This window comes from Mytilus galloprovincialis, chromosome 1 (genome assembly GCF_965363235.1).
Source record: "Mytilus galloprovincialis chromosome 1, xbMytGall1.hap1.1, whole genome shotgun sequence".
NCBI lineage: Eukaryota > Metazoa > Mollusca > Bivalvia > Mytilida > Mytilidae > Mytilus > Mytilus galloprovincialis.
The window spans coordinates 64,775,368-64,799,352 of NC_134838.1; the positions used below are offsets into that span (position 1 = coordinate 64,775,368).

General features: G+C 30.6%; 1 protein-coding gene across 2 annotated transcripts in view; it reads right to left on the reverse strand.

Annotated features, from left to right (window-relative positions):
• Positions 1-327: 327 nt before the first annotated feature.
• The window catches only part of LOC143081583 (uncharacterized), a 53,488-nt gene continuing 29,830 nt past the window's right edge, over positions 328-23,985 (reverse strand). For both annotated transcript variants that reach the window (XM_076257386.1, XM_076257380.1), the window contains 10 exons: positions 22,539-22,644; positions 20,514-20,607; positions 17,895-18,039; positions 16,375-16,452; positions 15,438-15,638; positions 13,915-13,983; positions 12,270-12,356; positions 11,065-11,112; positions 9,109-9,174; positions 328-7,412 (listed from right to left, as the gene is read on the reverse strand). In XM_076257386.1, the coding sequence (XP_076113501.1) occupies positions 7,059-7,412; positions 9,109-9,174; positions 11,065-11,112; positions 12,270-12,356; positions 13,915-13,983; positions 15,438-15,638; positions 16,375-16,452; positions 17,895-18,039; positions 20,514-20,607; positions 22,539-22,644 (1,248 nt within the window). In that variant the 3' untranslated portion in view covers positions 328-7,058. The remainder of the gene's footprint in view (positions 7,413-9,108; positions 9,175-11,064; positions 11,113-12,269; positions 12,357-13,914; positions 13,984-15,437; positions 15,639-16,374; positions 16,453-17,894; positions 18,040-20,513; positions 20,608-22,538; positions 22,645-23,985) is intronic.

Genomic DNA, 23,985 nt, shown 5'->3' on the forward strand with positions numbered 1-23,985 from the left:
ATTTTACTTTTTGAAGAAATGTTCAGGTACAATCAAACATTATAAAATTAAAATGTGGATGCATAAAACAACCTATCACTATTAAATTGCTGACCAAATATGAAGTGGTTCTAATTAAAAATATTGTAGAAAAGTGTGATGGAAATATTTGTCTAATGAACGGGAATGTTATTGATTAACTTATGTTGCTTAACTATAGTAAGGTTTTTTTTTTTGTGTGTTGTTTTTTTTTATTGACTTTTTCAGTAGCCTACAGTTCTGGATTTTTTTTTTGTAGCCCCATTGGTATCTTCGCCACTTTTGTCACACAAAAAAATAATAATTACATTAAAGCAATGGTTTATTATTAAGTATAAATATATTTAAAGTAGAAAAAAACATCTAAAAATTTGGAAACAAACTAAAATACATTCGTTAACTACCCAAGAACTCAAATGCAATCTGCTTAATATTTCATAAAATACATAAACAATATATCATAATTAAGAGGTAGTAAAACAAAACAATTGTCTACATGCATCATCATTTTTCACCTATTTAATATCAACAAAAAGAGGTAGGTACAAACAATTTGTGAGAAAAAGATTTACCCTTATTTTTGTTATTTAATGCCAATCCATTTAAAACATTAATAAATCCCTTGAAACTTACAAAAGGATAATTTTCAAATTATAAATTATAAAAACTATTGAAAGTTATCAAACACAATTGCATTTTTCTTCTTTTCTTAATAATAGAATGAAAAAAAATCATCTTTAGTTTAATCAAATAATATATGGATGTGTTGATATACTGAAAAAAATATGTTATTCAGTCTTTCAGGAAATTTACTTTCTTATATTAAAATCACTACAAAAGGAAAACTCAAGATAAGAACCCTCATGCAGCTCTTACAATTGAACAATATTAAATTGCTCTTATGCTTACATCATCTATAAATGAATATGAAGTAATTTCTTATCATTTTAGTATAGAAAAGGCATATGGTATGTCACTGAACAATCTTATTAGAATTTTAATTCTTGGTACTTCAGTCTTGCTCCTCATTTTTGCTTTGTTGTTTACACGACATGTAAACAAGCCAAAAAGAAATATTTGCAAGTGCAAAGTACTTATTTTTATTTAGACTGCACTGTGATGGAATAACTATGTCAAAATTGGTAAATAAGATTTCACAAATGATATATTTTGTTAACCAAAAAGAAATTTAAATCTCATTAACATCTTTGTATAGGACATCATTGAGCTTAAATTCTCTTTTTGAGTGAGACAATTATAACAACCTGATATTAATGACAAGGTCACAAAATGAGATCATTTGCAGGTTGCCTGAAACAAATATGAAAAGATACGAAATATTGATATAGCTCTAAGTCGAATATTATTTTTTGTATTTATAAAATTCATTAGGTAAAAACTTCAGTTTGCAATGCAATTTATAAAACTTCAAATTATTGCTTCCTATCTAAAAATAAAACTTAATGAATAGTTTCTAGGCTATTAGAATAAACATTGATAAATAAAAAATATAAATAATTCTATATCTAAAAAAAAGTATAAATAATAAAGCAATAAATTATAAAGCAATAAATAAGCTGTGCTTTAAAAACATATGTAACTTATACATTTTTATCTAATTCATGCATTACATTCTAAGTGACAAAAAATAAAACTAAGCGCTAAAACTAAAACAAGAAAAAGAACAAGAAAGTTGATTGATATATGAAATAAAATGTTTGTTTTCTCTTATTTGGAATTAAAGGAAATAAACCTTTCCCCAGAATCAGTTGGTCTTTACCTAAATATTTGATTTTTAGCAAATTGAACTGTCCCATTGAATAAAAGCAAATTATATAGTTTTATGTGGAGTTCTTTCAATGGGAACTTTCTCCTTAATATTTCATTTGGATGTTTGTGTAATTGAGTTGCTGCTTTGTTACCACATATCTTCTTCAATTCATTCCTTCCAATAAAATTTCAGTGGAATACCAGAGAGATCGTGATTCTTGAACCACTACAGTGATTTTCTGCTTAATTCTTCACTTTCAAGCCTTAGATCCACCCTTTCATATATTACTCTCAAATAATAATAAATCCAAGGTCAGTTGAATAATGTTAATGGTCACGGAACATTTTTAGAAAGAAAGATGTGTAACTAATTTACAGGGATACCTGACTGAATGCTGTGAGTCGAGTAAGTTGTAAACAGCAGAGAAATGTGCAATAAAAGATTTATTTCATTAAAAAAAAAGAAAAAAAAAAAAGAAAGATGTGAAATAAAGTATATCCAATGAACAAATATGTTATTATTAATGCAATACAACAATTATTCTCAACAGAAATTTTATTTTTCGTTTTTGATGTTGATGAATAATAACGTAATTGATGCATTCCTGCTGCAACATGATTTTTCTATTTCCCTTACCAAATAAATACAGCAGTTCAAAATAAAGTTATTTTTTGTTGTTGAGATTATTGAAAAAAATTAGCTAGTTTTCACAAAAATAATAACTCACATACTTCAATTTTTAGTATGCATCATTTGATAGCAAATTTAGTATGAAACATTATCTGAAATCATAATAACTAAAACCACATTTGTGCATTGTTCAAAATCATAGAAACAAATGCATGCATACAATTCTAAATTCACAGCTTACTGTTAAGGTAGACTGATTGATTGTATTTTATTTTCAAAACAATCAGCAGCAAATATTTCATGCATATTTAGGACCAAAAAAAATATTATCAACAATTTTAATATTGGTTAAGGTGATTTTATTACTTGTTGAGCAAGCACCAATACTACATTTTTTTCTATTTAAATGATGATAGACAAAAACCAAAAAAAATAGGTTGACAGTTTTATAAGTTAAATAAGTATAAATCATTGTGTATGAATGTGACAGCGAACCAGGTTTTCTTTATTTTTAAGGCACTTTCAGGCTTTTTTATCTATCACACTATGTGTCTATTTTTCGAATTGTCAAAAAATCAAAATTTGAAGAGCATTCATTGAACATTTCATAGATTTTTATATGGAAATGACATAAACAACAATTTTAAAATCTATCAAGGACCATCACTCTTGAACATTATAAAAGCAAAATCTTGTTTTATCAAACTTGCGGTATGGGCTTTGCTCATTGTTGAAGGCCGTACGGTGACCTATAGTTGTTAATGTATGTGTCATTTTGGTCTCTTGTGGACAGTTGTCTCATTGGCAATCATACCACATCTTCTTTTTTATATTGACCCACATTTTGTTTTCAGTAACAATATACATGTATTAAAATTCAAAAAGTATCTGAATGAATGGTTCATAAGTTTATATTGCATTGAAACTGTTGGTAGGTCAATGCATGACAACAACTAATTCTTTCCTCGTCATAATTTAAAAAAAAATCATAGTAACATAACTTACTATTAAACAAGTAGTACTTAAATAACTATCAAGCCTTTAAAAAGTACTAAATAACATGGACTGGAGTTTAGATTTAATTGAGAAATAACAACTATCTTAACTTATATTTAAGGCACAGGAGTTTACAAATTATTGTTATGATTGGACATAAGCGGTGTTAAGTACACTTTTTTAAAAAAAAAATAATGGAAATCGTTGTTTTTATAAAATAGGATTGTATTTGTTGTATGCTTATAAAAAAATATAATAAAAAAAATAATGCTTTGAATGATTGATTTTTGGTGTTTAAGGTGGTACCTAACACTACAGGGAGATAACTCTGTAAAATCAGCTAAACGTTTTAATTACGTTGTGTTGTTAAGGGAATATTAAGCTTCTCAATGATTAAAATAAGTGTTTGTCAAACTGCTATATAACCAGTGTAATTTTTCTGATAAAACAGTTGGTTCCAATTTTTTGAAATTTTTATATTTTTGTAAAAGGGTCAAAGTAAATACTTTGTCAAAATTTTAAGAAAAGTAAACGAGCCAAATAAATTTTAGTCAAGGTGTTGGGTACCACCTTAATGCCAATTTCAGCAGTCTAAACATCTTTAATTACATGCAAGGCCAGGAGTTTACAAAATATATTAGGCTCACCTATACATAGCTAATACCAGTGATATTTGTATACAGTGCAAATAAAAAAGAAAATATTATCATCAATACGATTGCCTGCTTTTAGAAATGTACACCCAGTATATAGTTTTAGTCAAAAAGGTTGTGTTTATACCAAAAAAATCATCTGTTAGTAGAAATTTCTTTCATGATTTACCTGTAAGACATGTAAGATCGTTGTGGGGCTCATATGGAAGGATCCTATCCTTTTTAGCCCAATTCAGTGTACAATACTTAAGAATTTTTCTTAAGAATTGAATGCTTCTTTTTGTAAATTTATTGGGGTGTAAAAGCGTTGACCGAAGTACATTTTGTATGAAGCGCTTGCGCGCTTCATTCTAAAAATGTACGCACGGTCAACGCTTTTACAACCCTATAAAGTTACAAAAAGAAGCATTCAATACTTATAATTACATTTTTTAGCTATGATTATGAAAACACGAATTTTATATATTTTATTATTTAATTCACCTGTGCACTTTATTGTTGGAGCACGTGTTATCATGAATGAAAAGTTGTATTGAGCAATGCAACTGCTTACGGAATAACACGTGATGTGCAGTTAGCCAATCAGAATAAAATATTATAATGAAACATACATCTAATGTAATTATATAACAATAAAACAATAGGGAAAATTCAAACAAACATACATACAAATATTAAATATTAAAATAACAGACTATATCTTAACATGGAATGACAACATATCAACAATACAAATATAATAAATTATTAAACAGTAACAAATCAAAATCACCCTATTAAGGTGGTACCTAACACTACAGGGAGATAACTCTGTAAAATCAGCTAAACATTTTAATTACGTTGTGTTGTTAAGGGAATGTTAAGCTTCTCAATGATCATAATTAGTGTTTGTCAAACTACTATATAACCAGTGTAATTTTTCTGATAAAATGGTTGGTTCAAATTTTTTGAAATATTTATATTTTTGTCAAAGGGTCAAAGTACATACTTTGTCAAAATTTTATGAAAATTAAACGAGCCAAATTAATTTTAGTGAAGGTGTTGGATACCACCTTAATCCTAATCATAATTTATTTCATTATTTTTCCAACCATTGTAGAATTAAACAAAATTTTAATATATGCTGAAATTTTTAATCAGATTTTTTTTAATAGATTTCATTTAAGTCTGATTACAATTGATAATGTAGAATACATCAAAATAAGGTTTTTTTCCAATATTTTAGCTCAGTTTTCTTTAAAAATTCAAATCACTTAATTTCCACAGACTTACGAATGCTTTACAAATGCTTTATATATACATATATATATATATATATTTATATTTCATATCTATATTTAGATACATTTATGATTAAATGCATCAAATTGTTTTATGGTTATAAATAAGGCAAGACAGGTTAAAAACTTGACTAGTCTTTTGACAAAAACTCTAGCAAATTCTCTAGAAAGAAAATGCAAATTCTATTTCTGTCAAGAGAGAATTTTGACATACATATAGTAACACATTTTTGCAAAGTTAATAAATTTTCTAATTTTAAGGTAAAAATACAACAAACAATTCATTGCACATGTACATGATGTATGTAATACAATCTTAAATATAATCTGAAAAATAATCAAAATCAAATAAATTTGTAAAATGAAAATCTTAATAATTTACATAACAATTATAATAATTAAACAGATTATTTGAAATAACAGCTTTGTACAATAGTATCCTTTGTAAAAGTTTGGTTAATTGGCTTGTCAAATTTCTTCAGAAGTTTGTCAATGCATTGCAATTAAAACTGCCATATTTTAGAATCATTTATCCAGTCAAATTTAGGAATTTTTCATAAATAGATGGCAAATCAGACGCAACTAAAAGAGAGCAAACTCTGTTGCTTTATTGTCCAAAGAAGACCTTTTTAGTCGGATTTTTGAGATAATGTTTTAATTCAACTATAATGGAATAGATTTCATTCTATTGATCTTTTCTTTTATCATCAATCATTTATGTCAGCTTAACTTTTATGCTAGTGTTAAATGGGGAAGAATACACATTTCGATATCTTATAATCATTGTTTTTTCCCAAATCATCTTTGCTTGGAGTTCTCATTTTGTTGTTTCAGACTTTCAACTTAACAATATTACCACCAAAAAATATGTCACAGGATATCAGTATTAAAATTCTCAAATCCTTTCTTACAAATGACATCACAGTCAAAGTGTGTCATCAAGTCAGGTCTAACATTTAGATTTTCTAAGCGCTTTTATTCCCCATGGTTAAAAAAAGTAATCAATAATGGAATCATCCATTCTAAACAAAAAAATAATTTGGTGAATTCATGCACATGTCTAATTCATAATCAAATGTGTTTTTTTGGCTTTTTCTCCAGTTTAATGTTTATGACTTGAAATGATGCTATTTTTTTAAAAACATCTCTGTTTTTACAGAATCCACACAGATTCAAGCTACATATATAATAACAACAAAATAACAAAACAACTCATAAAATTTAGATGTTGATCAAAGAAGTATGTAAACAACATGAATGAGGTCTTAACCAAAAAATGGTATTCAACCTGTGTATGGTTTTATCATCATATATGTACTATACTTATCATTACCAGTGACTAATATACTGTCCTAACCACACAAATCATATTGTTTGGTGAAGTAAGACAACAGGACAAGGGAACGCAAAACCTGTTTAGTGAAGTAAGACAAGGGTGCACAATTTATTTTTTTTTGTAATTTTCTGCCACTTTCCACTTTTTACCCCTTTTTTGTCCCAAGATCCAACTTTTTGTTAACCCCTTTGTCCCTATCTCCATTTTTTTACCCCCTTTATCCCAAAAGCATGTCATGCCTCTCATATATACTGTGTCAAATATGTCCTTATTTTCTTCAGGCTAAACAAAAACATTTCATTTAAATTATGTAACCAATTCAGTCCAGCATCTTCCAGCATCTTCCAGAAATACATGTTAAGTTCCCCGATTATTTAAACAGGGTCCATTTTATGAAGTTCATCACTGTTAGATCCTTTTCTTCTTTGGAATAACAAACTGGTAGGGGATTTCAGTTTATCAAGGAATGAAGTACCAGGACTGCGCTTAGAACTTGATTCAGTGCTGCCATCTATTAGTGGAGAAGATTCGTCTGTATTCACTGCAATTGGTGCTGAAGTCACAGTTGCATGAGTATTATCGCTTCCAACACGTTGTGGTCTAAAGAATCCCATGCTTGAACGATTTGAGGGACCATGATACGTATAGGTATAATGTTTTGGAAATGTTGGTGAAAAAACTGAATCAGATTCGGCAAAAAATTCAGGAGGAAGCTGTCTAGACAATGCCTGAAATAAAAATTCAACAGTGCGTTAAAAACACAAAAGAAATATGAATACTGCTAATATCAATAAACATATAATTTTTCTGCATTTAAAATGTTGTAAGTTTTTGGATTATAGCTCTTCATCTTTTATATAAGCTTTGGATTTTACATATTTTGGCCACAAGCATTATTGAAGAGACATGTATTGTCGAAATGCGCATCTGGTGCAGAAAAATTGATACCATTAATGTTATTGTAATAAATGTATTTTTGAATATACAGCCATTAAAAAAAAGCCTGCATGTACCATTTAAATATGTACCACCCTTTGTATCATTAAAAAAAACAAAAAAAACAAAAAAACCACCAAGAATGCATGTATTGTCTTGTTACGCATATATCCAATTATATTCAAGTTATTGATAAACTGTAAGTAGGTGTCCTACAAATCACACTTTCAAATTTGTCACTATTATTTTGCAGACTAAATATAAAGTCAAACTGTTTAGTAGTTTTTGGAAAAAAGTGTGACGAAAATATTTGTTTTCATCCAACTTGTTGAAAAATTTGAAGTATTGGCCAACAAGAAGTAGGTGTCCCCTCAGCACCAAAGTAGCACAAACATTACAACTCATCCTTTTCCTATTGACAAAATATGAAGTCTGCACTAATATCAAGAGACATAAATGCACAAGTAACTGAATTTCCTAAAGCATGAAATAATTGCGATTCATATATTAATGACCAGCCTTGTTGTTTACATGGTGATTAAAGTGGTGTTTTCTAGAGGAGGGTAAGATCAGGTCTCATTGGAATTCCAGAGAAAATAAATGCAAAATCACGAATTCTTGTAAAAGTAACTTGTCCTTTCCCCCCATCACTACATAATTTCATCCAGGATTCCTGAATTACTGACAATTTAACTAACTTTTCATAAAATTTCTGCCAATTAAATAACTCATCCTCAACGTCCAAAAATAGTTCCTTTGGCAAGTCTTTAAACATAATATAATTATACATAATATTTATTATAATGGACCTAAACCTCAAGGGTAAAAATAAGCTAAAAAACTTAACTGATGAATTATTCACTAGCAAGTGAATAATTCAACCTCAATAAATCCCTATTCATGTAACCTTCAATTCAATCCCTAAGCTAAAGATGAGTTATGCATGCCTTCAGCTATTAAAAAGAAAAAGAATGTCAAGTTCAATATTGAAAATGAAACAAAGAGGAACCATTTGGTTGACTGATTTGACCCACAAAAAAATCATTCTTATAAAGGTAAAAACGATGATAAACATACTTTTTAACATGCAATATGAAATCAAACTGACCTGGAAAAATTCTATATAATTATTCATGTTTATATCAGGTTATATAAGCATCCGCAGTCTTGTGAGGTCATCTTTTGGTTAACCAAATGATGTGTAGACAAAAATACAAACAAAATGTTGATAAAAGTCTACATTTATCAATTGTTTAATTTAGACTTTGTGTAGTGTAAAAAAGATGTGGTATGATTGCCAATGAGACAACTGTCCATATATGTTTTAGAATGTTATGAATCAAGTATGAGAATTTAAGTCAAATCTATGAACATGAATTTAACAGCTGATGCCTCTTTAAAACATCATCTATTTTAAAGGAGAACATATATTTCAGGTAGAAAAAACTAGGTGAGAGTATATATGAGGTCAATTTTTATAAAACTTACATTAGATCTATTTGAGCCTGGAATACGACTCTGAACATATTGTACTGAACTATCTTGTTCTACAGCCTATAAAAAATAGTGATACATGGTAAATCACTTTCATCAAAACGAAAAAAATGATATTTTCTTTCTTCTCAACAAGTAACATTTTCCCTAGTCAGCAATGGATTGAATACAAATGTACATATTGAATCCTTTCTAAATAATGTTTAAACTTATTATATTGGTACCAAACACCTTGAATAAAATAAGTTTACTAATGATGGGTACTGATCTTATCTCATTTTATGCTAACCCCTCAAAAATAACAAAATATCTAAAAACTTGATAAAAAGAAAATTCCAGAATGAGTAAACTTTTTTTTAAATCATAATAGGATATTTCTAACTTGTTATGCAAAACTTTTTTTTGTTGGTTTGATCTATACTTGAATTACCTTACATTCAATGGTCAATATGAAACACTTCTATTATAAGAAAGCTGTATTGTATTTTTAGCTCAGACGGAATCAATTGGTGATTTGATGGCTGCAAATGAAGTTTACTGGCGACATCAATTGACGCCATCAGAGCTTTAAATACAATACAGTTATCTCCATTCTAAATGAAAACAACATCAAATCATACATTTAAAATTTGTCATATATCGTCTGTGCTTGCGCTAATATTTCCATAGCATCAATTGTGAATTGATGCTATGAAAAGTGGTGACCTGATCCAATCAAATTGAACGTTATAAACGATGTTGCATTAAAATTTGATATATTTCTTTTCTGGGGTTTTAAGTTGGTTGGTTTGTTGACATGTCATTGACATAAAGCTCACTTCATCTATTTCTATTTGTGGCAACTTTTTATGAATTGTAAATTAAGAAATTATTATTATTTTCTACATTGGCTAGAGGTATAGGGGGAGGGTTGAGATCTCATAAACATGTTTAACCCTGCCGCAATTTTGCGCCCTGTCCAAAGTCCAAGAGTTTAGTATGACGTCCATTATCACTGTACCAGTATACATATTTTTTAAGGGGCCAGCTGAAGGACACCTACGGGTGCGGGAGTTTCTAGCTACATTGAAGACCCATTGGTGGCCTTCGGCTGTTGTCTGCTCTATGGTAGGGTTGTTGTCTCTTTGCCACATTCCCTATTTCCTTTCTCAATTTTATTGTGTGCATTTATTATTGCGATTTTAAAGAATGGACAAAAATGAGAGAATAATTATTGTCATTCCAGGAAAATCTGCATACAGATATATGTATCAGATTTCAGAATGCAAGTTCTTTATATCATTGCATACCCCAACCAGTGGCATTATTCATATTTATAAAAAAAAAAAAAACAATGAATTTCCAGTACTGTTGATATGCACATCAGAAGCTAGTGCCAAACAATGTAAATTATATATAACTTGCTAATTTGACTTAAAAAAAGCATGTTTTATCTGAAATATTTTCCTTAACGACATGAGTTTGAATCGGTTCATCTAATAAAGAAATTTTATCTGGGAAGTTGATTTAATAACTACCTCATTAAAACTTAGGCATATGACAAATGGCCAAACATTTGTAAAAAATTAACCAATGGTGGTATGGGGTAAATGATATTGAGATCATAATAGGGATATATGGAAAAAGGATCCATAACATCACCATAAACCGGGGGTCTCATTTGGGGGTTCCGATCCCGGATCCCGCTAACTGTTTTGTCAGATTCCCGTATCCTGCTTACACTATATACGTAAGCAATTCTCATTTTTTTTGTCATTTCCCGGGTCCCGCACGACCTCATATCCCGTTTTCACGACACAATAATTTGACTTTCACGTGTCACGCTTACAAAAAATCGGCAATCCTGCGTCACGCTTAGACCCCAATGAAACCCACTAAACCTGCTTGATGCTCTGTCTCTCATTGTTGTTATATTACTCTTTATCTACATAAAACAAAAAGAGTACCAACCTCGATGATATTTCTAAGACGTTCAACATTTCCTTCACCTTGCTTCTTCTAAAAAATAAATTGATTTTGCATGTTTTTTATTTTAAATAATAAAGGTGTGGATTTTTACTTGATTACATATGTGGTGTTCCTTATTTTCAAACCTAAACAAATTCAATGATGACAAGTTAACTAAACCCCACCGTTGAATGAATTGCCCTGCACTTGCTAACTTGAGCAACACGACTGGTGCCACCTGTGGAGCAGGATCAGCTTACCCTTCTGGAGCACCTGAGATCACCCCAAGTTTTTGGTGGTGTTAGTGTTAATCAGTCTTCTGTGTTCTATGTTGTGTTGTAAACTAATAATTGTCTGTTTGTCTTTTTCTTTACTAGCCATGTCACTGTCAGTTTATTTTCGATTTATGAGTTTTAATGTCACTCTGGTATCTTTCAAATCTCTTTTTAATAAAATCAAACCAAAACCTCAACTTTGCTGACAATTTACTTGCACCTAATAATAATTACACATTGATTTAAAATCATATGAATATAAAAGAAATAAACGAGATGTTTTTGACTTTACATGAATAACCATATAACTGAATAAAAAAAAACATGTATTTCTGATCTGAGAACAGGCAAAATTTACACCCCTATTTTAATTTCTTATATTTATTTTATTTGTCACATGATATTTTCTAAACCATATCTGTAGTGTCATCAGGACAGTTACAATAGGAAAAAAACATTCTTGAAGTACATTGTATACGGACTATTAGAAATTGATAAAAACAGAAGTGTTAGCAAATATATATGATTCAACAAGGGTTCTACAGTTATCTCACAACTATAGACTTTCATTTGTTTGATACATGAATTACCCAAATATATTACTAATTGGCGAAGTGACAGCTATGAGTTGGAATTATTTTGTTTAAAGTATGCAGTATTTTCATGTAGGTTGTTTCTGAACAAGGTAAGAAGTTGATGTTCTACACCCAATCTTACAGTGGCGAATCTAGAAATTTTCATAAGAGGGGGCCCACTGACTGCCTAAGGTGGGGACTGATTCCGTCACACTTCAGTGATTCCCTATATAACCAACCAAAATTTTTCTGAAAAAGGGTGGGGCCCGGGCCCCCTGGACACCCCCTAAATCTGCCTCTGTCTAAGGCTAGTGCTGTAAACAGCATGACTGGAAAAGTCTCAACACTTCATTCCTACCCTCAATTCTTCTAATAGTTTCTTTGCTTCAGCTCCAAAACTCAGAGACTGTTTCCCTTTCAGAGTCACATACGAATCTCTGGCAATCTAAAAAATATAAATTTGTTTAAGGCTCATCATAACAAATAGACAAATATATAGATATAGGAAGATGTGGAGTGAGTGCCAATGAGACAACTCTCCATCCAAATAACAATTTATAAAAGTAAACCATTATAGGTGTTAATTATTAATGTACGGCCTTCAACACGGAGCCTTGGCTCACACCAAACAACAAGCTATAAAGGGCCCCAAATATCGCTGTATTTACACCTCAAAAACTACCCTGGGTATAGACTTACCTGTGCATTTTGGATACTATAAATTCAGAAATTATTGCATGCATTAATATTGCGATTTTGAAGGAATGGACTTAAATGCGAGATTAATTACTGTGATTTTAGGAAAATATGCATACAAACATGCATCAAATATCAGAATGCAAATTTTTATCATAGCGATACTCACGTTATTTCGCAGTAACAAAAACCTCACAATAGTTTATGAATTTACAGTAGTGTTAAGGCCTGACTATCCATTAGATATATTAAAGTTAAATGTATATAGTGTTTCAGATTACATTACTATAAGACGTGTCACAGTACTTATCTATCCCAAATTCATGTATTTGGTTTTGATGTTATATTTGTTATTCTCATAGGATTTTGTCTAATGCTTAGTCCGTTTCTGTGTGTGTGTGTTACATTTTAATGTTGTGTCGTTGTTCTCCTTTTTTATTTAATGTGTTTCCTTCAGTTTTAGCTTGTAACCCCGATTTTGTTTTTTGTCCATGGATTTATGAGTTTTGAACAGCGGTGTACTACTGTTGCCTTTATTTATTCAGAATGGTAAAATCTTTTTTGGATTATTATGCTTATTTTTTTCTGTTCCTGCAGAAGGTCAATTAAATTCATCCAAATCTGTCTTAGTTTGCTATTGTATATAGTGGTTAAGGATGTCACTTATTCAATTATATGACTTTGTTCTAATACTTCAATATTACTAATAAACTCATCATAGATACCAGGACCAAAATTTTATATTTACGCCAGACGCGTGTTTCGTCTACGAAAGACTCATCAGTGACGCTTGAATCATAAAATGTTTAAAAGGCTGAATTAAGTACAAAGCTGAAGAGCACGGAGGACCAAAAATTCCTAAAAGCTTTGCCAACACCAGCCAAGGCAATCCATTCCTGAGGTAGAAAAGCCTTAGTTTTTCAAAAATTCAAAGTTTTGTTAATAGTTAATTTATAATTATGAACATATCAATGATACTAATAAATAGTATGTTCAATTACAGAACCAACTAAAATCTCCCTTCTGACCATTTATAGCGCTGCAATCCAAAAGAAATTGCAGACAAGAAATAATTCATTTGGTCTTACTACGATTTTATATTGATTTTACTACGGGTTGGCCCTTTATTAAAGCTGATATTTTAACCCTCACTGTTGCTCAAGATAAAATTATTAGCATGAAGGGTATTAATGTGGTAAAATCAATGAAAATTCAAGCCCGAATGAATTATTTTGAAAGAACATAGATGGAAAAATAAAAATAAAAGATAAAATTGAATCCTTATGAATTATTTCTTAAATAAGTACCTTGATGTCATCTTTCCAGAAACCCCTGGCTTCATCTGATACTGAAGTCTGGGGTGCCACTTCTTTTATCTGGAAAAATACGGTTAATTACAGTAATTTCTTTTGTCTGATAAGTTTGCCAACTTTGTTGAAAGTAAAATGAACAAACTCACTGGCCAGTACTGAATGACAGTACATTTGATATGTTGTAGTTTTAAGGAGACCACAGTTAATCAAATAAAACACAAAATAAAGGTTACTATTAGACGTGTCATGGTACTTTTCTATCCCAAATTCATGTATTTGGTGTTGATGTTATATTTGTTATTCTCATCGGATTTTGTCTAATGCTTAGTCCGTTGCTGTGTGTGTTACATTTTAATGTTGTGTGGTTGTTCTCCTCTAATATTTAATGCGTTTCCCTCAGTTTTAGTTTGTTACCCCAGATTTTGTTTTTTGTCCATAGATTTATGAGTTTTGAACAGCAGTATACTACTGTTGCCTTTATTTAACAATTCTGAAAAACATACAAAAAGTACACATATTAAATTTTCAGTTTTATAAATATACAGATTTTGCCTTTTTAATTCTTTTTTATAATTGGTATTCTCCCTTAATATTAATGTTTCTTGATTATGTTTTTTTATACATCTAGAATTTTAGTCATTGAACAAGTATGAAGGTGTAATACCACCAAATCATGGTACGTCACATCCGGTTGTATACGAAAGTAGGTCGAAAAAAATATTCCCTTGAATTTGACAGTTGTAGGTAATTAATCCTACATTTTATTGCAGTAAAACCATTTCTGTGTCATAAACATATGTCTTGGCTATTTCAAAACACCATTATTTTTTTATTTGTGATTTCTATAGAAAATTTTGTAATCTTGAGGTTACATGGTGACTAAACCTTGTACACAGATAAAATAAGGGGAGAAATTTGATTGGTTAACTTCCAATGATGGTTATTTTCTTATATGCAATGAAATGTTATGTGATTTTTTTTCTATAGAACTGGACAGGATAAAACTTTACTCATGCCAAGTATTTCTTTATTTGAAACAAAGATAAATTCTGCATATTTTTTTGAAAGTCCAAATTTAACAGACTAATAGGGGAAAATCAATGGTGGTATTACACCTATGAAGTCTTTCTGGATGTTCAAAGGGACATAACTCTCAAATTTTAATGCCTGTAGTTTGCTATAATTTTATCTGTCTAATTGTGTTTTTTAAAATTATTCTGTATAAATGAATGAACTTCAAAATCCCTGAGAAATTGTATCCTCGTAATTTCACAATATTGAGTATAGTAATGGTTTTGCTGATGCAAAGACCAGTAATCATTTAACCAATATTCTTGGAATTGTCAGTTCTACTAGCTGATAAAACTTTTTTTTTTTTAAATAATTGTAACTGTATAAAATCAACAGTACACACGTAAACTTGCTTGACTCTTCATGATCAGAAATAATTTTGTTAATTTCAAAAATCATTTTGTAATTGGAAAATTTGATGAGCGCAACCAAAACCACTGACATACCTTGAGGAATATAATTCCTACAATGAATATACAGAAGATATTAAGTATGGTCAGACTGAGGCTTATACATCCTAAAATGATTGACTCAATCTCCATCTGACAGCTATGGACTGGTTCATATTTATTGTTGAGGTAGGCAGGACAAATTAGAGAAACTGCTGTATTCACAGTTATATTGACAGTTGTATTCATGGATGCATTCTAAAATGAAAAAAAAAAGATTTTATTGTATTCTTTAGTTAGCAACTTCCACTTTTTATTTAAAAACAATGAATGAATCTAAAGAAAATGCCACAGTTGCAATTAAACAAAAATACATTTGCAACTTAAAACAAGCAATACTATAAATAATGATTTGGAAATTTATGATATCATTTTTAAAAAGATCAAATTCCTTGTCTAATATTTAAAAAAATAATCATTTCACTTTTCAGTAGTATAACTAGCATTCTGAGAGTATTGCATGGCAATACATAGTCCACTACCAGTTAAAAATAATTGTACTGGAGCAAAATGCCAGCTTGATCTATAACTAGCATGACTAGCCATGGTGTAAACTATATAACAAATATCAAACAATATCTTCAAGCATGACGAAAAAATGTGGAAAACTGAATATTTGTGTTAAATAACTAACTCCAAGGACCAGACAAACAGACAGACTGCAAACCTAAAGTCCCCTTTGACTTCATAGGTAGGGGACTAAAAACTGTTGCCATGTAACATGAAACAAGATTGACAATTTTTCAGCTTACTTAAAATTAAACTAAATGAACTCCTCTGAAAATGTTAGTTAGATAGATAGTGAAACTCATTTAGTATTTTCACATGGATATGTTTTATTGCCAAAAAATTGTTTTCATATAATATCTAAAACATCAAAATAATAATGTGACTACCGTGTATCTCATATTGTTTTATGAAAAGTCTTCCTTACCTGGTTTTCGATGAATATTTGAGGGGCTAGTTCTAATGGTTTTATCACAGTTACTAAGGAATGTGCCCATAACATACCCTGAAAGTATAAAACACACAACTTCAAAAAAAAAAAATATTTCAAGTTAAGTAATTAGAAAAGACAGTTTCAAATTAAGAAATTCAAAGTGTTGATTATTGGATTTTTTATTTATTCAGTAACTTGATTAGTAAAAATTTAGTCCTTATTCAAAAAATGATATCCCTACAAGACACAACAAATATCAACTCTACATTATACAATAAATATCAACCCTACATGATACAACAAATACCAACCCTACATAATACAATAAATACCAACCCTACATAATACAAAAAAAAAACCAACTCTACATTATACAATAAATATCAACCCTACATGATACAACAAATACCATCCCTACATAATACAATAAATATCAACCCTATATGATACAACAAATATCAACCCTACATTATACATTAAATATCAACCCTACATGGTACAATAAACTGTTATCACAGAGATATGTCGCGCATTTTTGTAATGTCGATAATGCAAATGTTGAAATTAAAATAGCAACACTTTAACATGTAAGTTTTGCAAATATTCAAAGTCAATAAACCATGACTGAAGGTACATGACTAAACAATCTCCATTGAAATGAAATGTGCCAATGAAAATACAACTGCATACCAAATACCATTGACTTATCATAAGTAGTTCCCTTTAAACAAACCTAAACACAAACTAATACTTGTAAACTAAGCAAAATTTCAAAGTCAATAAACCATAACTGAGGGAGCAGGGTCAGATAATCACCATGGTAATGAGATGTGCCAATGCTAATACAACTGCATACCAAAAATATCATTGACCTTCCACTAGTGGTTCCCCATAAACTGAGCTAATCAGAAACTAATACATGAAAACTAAGAAAAAATTTCAAAGTCAATAGACCATGACTGAGAGGCCGGGCCAAATAATCTCCATGGAAATGAGATATGCCAATACTAATACAACAGCATACCAAAATTATCAATAATCATGAAAATGGACCCAAATATCTACTTTCATAGCAAAATTCGATAGAAAACAGTTTTAGTTAATAAATGTGAATGTCAGGAAACTAGATATCTTTTTGTGTAATTTTTTACTAATGTTCGTGTCATTATTGCCAAAGAACTAGTGATAAGGACTGTAAAATTGCATTTCGTTACCAATATTTGATTTCTATTCCTGAAATATTTGACAATGCTTAGACTTATAGAGGAAGACAGTTGGAGGTTATAGTGAGTACCGGTACTGAGATGACCACACCTACCAATGATCCAGCAGTGACAAGTCAGAATACTTACAGCATTTACAGCTGGAGGGAGGAGTGAAGCTGAGATGGTCACACCCACCAATGATCCAGCAGTGACAAGTCAGAATACTTACAGCATTTACAGCTGGAGGGGAATGAAGCTGAGATGGCCACAACCACCAATGATCCAGCAGTGACATGTCAGAATACTTACAGCATTTACAGCTGGAGGGAGGAGTGAAGCTGAGATGGCCACACCCACCAATGACCCAGCGTTACCTCCTAAAACAGACAAGGCTACACCTATACCAGAGGCTAAGGCAATCATTAAACCTGGAACAAGACCTCTTAACACTCCCCTGTAATGATAATGAAAAATAAAATTATACATAAAAATCATGAGATTATTTACAGTCAAAAACAAGTAATTTTTTAACTTAGGTAAGTTTTTTAGTTAATTTTTCTTCAAAGAATTATGAAATTACTCCATAAAGTTGTTTTAAACTTCATAAGCATTAACTAAATATAGTTTTTATAAAAAATGCACTACAATTTTTTCAAAGGTCAAAATATAGGGCTGTGAGGCATATTTTCAACGTTTATATGCCCTGAAATTTTTAGAGTTAAAACTAACACTAATTTTCCTAACTACACCTACCTCGAATAAAGGATTATCACAGTTTTCAATGTAAACAATATGTACATGTACATGTATATTTACTGGTAACATTCCCAAGTTATGTCTTTATGTGATGGAACACAGAGAGCATAACTGGGAACCAGTATGTAAACAAAATTAATTTTCTATGAATATTCTAAATCTCCCCAAAAGAGGTGTGATTTGAGAAACAGCTGTATTTAAAGTGCAACCTCTAGGTGTAAACTAAATTTCAAATATCAAGTCATTATCTTCAAGTATGACAAATACTGATTATTTCAAGAACCATAACTCTGCACAAAATAATCAGACCTGAACAAAAATTAAACTTAATCTGTAACTTGTGGTGACAAAACTAAAAACCAATTATCAAATCAATATCATACAGAATGACACAAAACAGTGCAGAAAACTGATTATTTTAGAGATTTTCTAATTTAAAGGACCATAACTCTGCACAAAATCATCACACTGGAACAAAATTCAAACTTGATCTGTAACTTGTCATAATAAAACAATACAATAAATATCAAATTAATATATCAAAGATTACCAAAACAAGAATGTGTTCCCAGTACACGGATGTCCCATCTGCATTTCATTTTCTATGTTTAGTGGACCGTGAAAATGGTGAAAAATCTCTAATTTGGAATTAAAATTAGAAAGATCATATGATAGGGAACATGTGTACTAAGATTCAAGTTGATTGGACTTCAACTTCACCGAAAAGAACTTCGACCAAAAACTTTAACCTGAAGCGGGACAGACGGATGATCAGACGGACAAACGAACAGACGAAAGGACGGACAAACAAACGGACGAACGGATGGATGCACAGACCAGAAAACATAATGCCCATAAATGGGGCATAAAAAGTGTGGCAAACTGATTATTTTAGTGATTTTTTTAAGTCAAAGGACCATAACTCTGCACAAAATCATTAGCCCGGAACAAAATTCAAACTTGATCTGTAACTTGTCATGATAAAACAATATACCAAATATCAAATCAATTTCTCCAAGCAGGAAGACAAAAAGTGTGGAAAACTGATAACCCGAACTGACAGATGGGGGTATAATTACAAATATTCAAGGAACATATGTTATTGATTTTTGTTTCAAATTATAAATAACTTCAAATCTTAATTAAATCACAAGTTTCCATCTATTTATATCTGTCTACTTTCAAGATTTTCAAGGAAAATGATATTATAATAGTCCCATCAGACCAATCTTTGACCGAGAAGCATGGATATTTAGAAACAAAAATTTTGACATGAGAATCATAGAGCACATTAAATTTTCAGTCAAGTAAATTAACTAGAGGCTCTAAAGTGCCTGTGTCTCTCACCTTGGTCTATGTGAATATTAAACAAAGGACACACATGGATTCATGAAAAAATTGTGTTTTGGTGATGGTGATGTGTTTGTAGATCTTACTTTACTGAACATTCTTGCTGCTTACAATTATCTCTATCTATAATGAACTTGGCCCAGTAGTCTCAGTGGAAAATGTTAGTAAAAATTTACAAATTTTAAGAAAATTGTTAAAAATTGACTATAAAGGGCAATAACTCCTTAGGGGGTCAATTGACCATTTTGGTCATGTTGACTTATTTTTAGGTCTTACTCTGCTATACATTATTGCTATTTACAGTTTATCTCTATTTTTAATAATATTCAAGATAATAACCAAAAACGGCAAAATTTCCTTAAAATTACGAATTCAGGGGCAGCAACCTAACAACAGGTTGTCTGATTTGTCTGAAAATCTCAGGGCAGATAGATCTTGACCTGATAAACAATATTACCTTGTGTCAGATTTGCTCTTAATGCTTTTGTTTTTAAGATTCAAGCCAAAAACTGCATTTTATTCCTATGTTCTATTTTTAGCCATGGTGGCCATCTTGGTTGGTTGGCTGGGTCACCGGACACATTTTTTAAACTAGATACCCTAATGATGATTGTGGCCAAGTTTGGTTTAATTTGGCCAAGTAGTTTCAGAGGAAAAGATTTTTGTAAAAGTTAACGATGAAGGACGACGACGACGGATGCCAAGTGACGAGAAAAGCTCACTTGGCCCTTTGGGCCAGGTGAGCTAAAATGTACTATCATGATGATTTGAATGACTGAGAGATAAGTTATTCAGTATATATATGAGGTAAGCAAACACTACCTGACTTTCATTTCATCTGTTGGCCATGATTCTGTTCCTCCTAATGTTCCATAATTGACAGCAATACTAGATGCAATTAACCCTACTATGAACCCTTAAAAAGAATATTCAAACCTAAACACATGGTAAACAAAAATTGAACAAAATCATCATAAAACTTAAATACATGTACATGTTAGTCAATATTCTAAAAGAAGCAGATGTATCATCACAATTTAAATTTACTATTTAAGTGCCAGTCTTTGTAAGAATGAGGCAATTTAGGTAAAAATTAAAACATGATCAGAAAAAACCCACCAAGCTAATCATGCTATTTAATACTTACCATCATCCTGAGTTAAAAAGTGTTAGTCTTTCGTTTGTGTGTGTCTGGTAATATCAAATAACTTTGTTAGAAAATTAATTAGAATGATAGCAAATTACAGAGTTATCTCCCCTTATTCCTTAATTTCTAGTGCATTTCAACCAAATTGTATCTTCTATTACCAGAACAGAAAATGGAAATGAAAGTTATTTTTGTGCATAACTACATATTATGAACTGAAATCAATGTCAAATAGGGTGGGTTTTTTAGGTCATGTTTTCACCACTGCCTGATTCTTAGAAAACGTACACCATACAAATCTGTAAATTGAAAATGCATTGTTCTTCATTGATATCATGGATATGCTTCCATTCTATTGACATGTTTTACGATCTAAGTTGGTCTAGTGTTGAACAAGAATGTGTCCCTAGTACACGGATGCCCCATCCGCACTATCATTTTCTATGTTCAGTGGACCGTGAAAATGGGGTAAAAACTCTAATTTGGTATTAAAATTAGAAAGATCATATCATAAGGAACATGTGTACTAAGTTTTAAGTTGATTGGACTTCAACTTCATCAAAAACTACCTCAACCAAAATCTTTAACCTGAACTTGGACGAATGAACGGACGAACGAACGAACAGACCAGAAAACATAATGCCCATAAATGGGGCATAAAAACTAGCCCACATCAATCAGAAACTTATAAAATCAATGTTAGTCTTAGCATTGTCAAACTACCCCACCTCATTCTTAAGTTTGTAAAATCTACATTTAGTCTATTGTTGTTAAGGTAGCAAACCTTCTACAAAAGCTTGTAAAATATCCTTTACTTTGACAGTGAGAAAGTAGCCTACCTCATCCAAATGCTTGCAACCTCTGCTTTCACATAAATTTGTAATTTAATAAAATTAACATAAAAACATCTATTTTCCTCACTAAACATTAAAAGTTGATTTAAACAACATTTTTCCTATTGATTGTTTTTTGTTTGTGTGTTTGACAAATAAAAACTGGAAAATGACAATGTTTAATTACTTTTTTCAATTAATGTAATGTAAAACTAACGATTGTTTGATAGGTAAACTTCAATATCAATAGGAACTATGCTTAAACAATTGGTCAGAAATCAACTTTTTATGATTTAAAAATCAGTGTTTTTAACAGATTAAAATTATATCATTGATATTTAATTAGTACAACACCACATGCAGTTTTGTGAGTTGAAGCCATTGCGCTGTAGAAAAAAGTTGAAGGTCCAAGTAAATTAACTACACAGAGAACAATAGCTATTGTAATAATTCAATGGGACAATAGAACTGACAAAAGTTTAAATACCTTGACCAAGAGGAAATGATTTTATGGAAAAGTTTTATTTGATTCGCAATAACAAAAAGTAACATTTGACATCAGGCAAGTTCAAAAAATTAAATCTTATTTTGTCATTAGAAAGTATTTTCAATTAAGAAGATATAGGAAGATGTGGTGTGAGTGCCAATGAGACAACTCTCCATCCAAATAACAATTTATAAAGGTAAACCATTATATATCAATGTACGGCCTTCAACACGGAGCCTTGGCTCCCACCAAACAAAAAGCTATAAAAGGCCCCCAAATTACTAGTGTAAAACTTGATTATCTTAATGTCATGTATATAAGCTGTAATTTTTGGAAAATAATCCATATTGTCTGTACATGTATTTGGAAAAAAAACTTACCACATAGAACACATATCAATAAGCCCTTGAATTCAGAAGCTATTCCTAAATTCCTCAATGAGTAATTTTTTATAACAAATCCAAAAGTTCCTGCTAGTATTGGTCCCTGAAAAGATTTATAGAAATAATAAAACCTAATTTTCTGAAGAAATTGTAGTGAAGTGAAGTTTTACCCCATTGTTCTATTTTTAGCCATGGCGGCCATCTTGGTTTGTTGGCAGGGTCACGTCACACATTTTTTAAACTAGATACCCCAATTATGATTGGTGCCAAGTTTGGTTAAATTTGGGCCCCAGTAGTTTCAGAGGAGAAGATTTTTGTAAAAGTTTACGGACGACGGACGACGGACACAAAGTGATGAGAAAAGCTCACTTGACCTTTCAGGTCAGGTGAGCTAAAAAGAAGATGTTGTCGAGCATGTATTCATTATTTGTGGATGAAAATTTTGTTTTTAACTTTTGTCTGTATTCCCTGGTTTGGGGCTTAAAGCATAACTGGAATAGGGTTTTCATTCTGATTTCTATTTTTCGGCACATGTAGCGTTTCTTGTTAACATAAGATTATCATTCATATAATACAGGAAGAAATAAAAAAATTTTTTTTAACCCTGCCACATTATTTATGTATATGCTTGTCCCAAGTCAGGAGCCTGTAATTCAGTGGTTGTTGTTCGTTAATGTGTTACATATTTGTTTTTCGTTCATTTTTTTATATAAATAAGGCTGTTAGTTTTCTCGTTTGAATTGTTTTACATTGTCTTATGGGGGCTTTTCATAGCTGACTATGCGGTATGGGCTTTACTCATTGTTGAAGGCCGTATGGTGACCTATAGTTGTTAATGTCTGTGTCATTTTGGTCTTTTGTGGATAGTTGTCTCATTGGCAATCATACCACATCTTTTTTATTATATTTAAACCATACTCAAGATGAAAAAAGTTAAGGTGATATAAATATGTAAACAAGTTTGTTCTAAATAAATTATTGAAAGAGATTTTCCATATGCTAGCTCTTCCTACATGTCACCAGCTGTTAATAACAATCACTAAATGAAATTATTTGTCGATAATACTTATATATTCAGAATAAAAAACTTGCATACAGGACTTTGTTTAGTAGATATGCATGCATTGGTTCAATAATTTTGATAAAATCATGATTAAAAGAAACTCCTTAAATATAATTTTTAAAAGTTCAGATTATTATGAACATCTTTACTAAGCCTGTAGTTCAGGAGCTGTGGTTGGTTCATGTCTGTCATATTTGTTTTTGTTACAATTTAGGCAATTAGTTTTCTCAACTGAACTATTTCATATTTTTGTAATGTCAAAACCTTTTATAACTGACTATGCGGAATGGGCTATGCTTGACTAAGCATTATTGGCTTTGCTCAGTGTTGAAGGCCATATGGTGACCTATCGTTGGTAACCTCTTGTGTCATTTGGCCTCT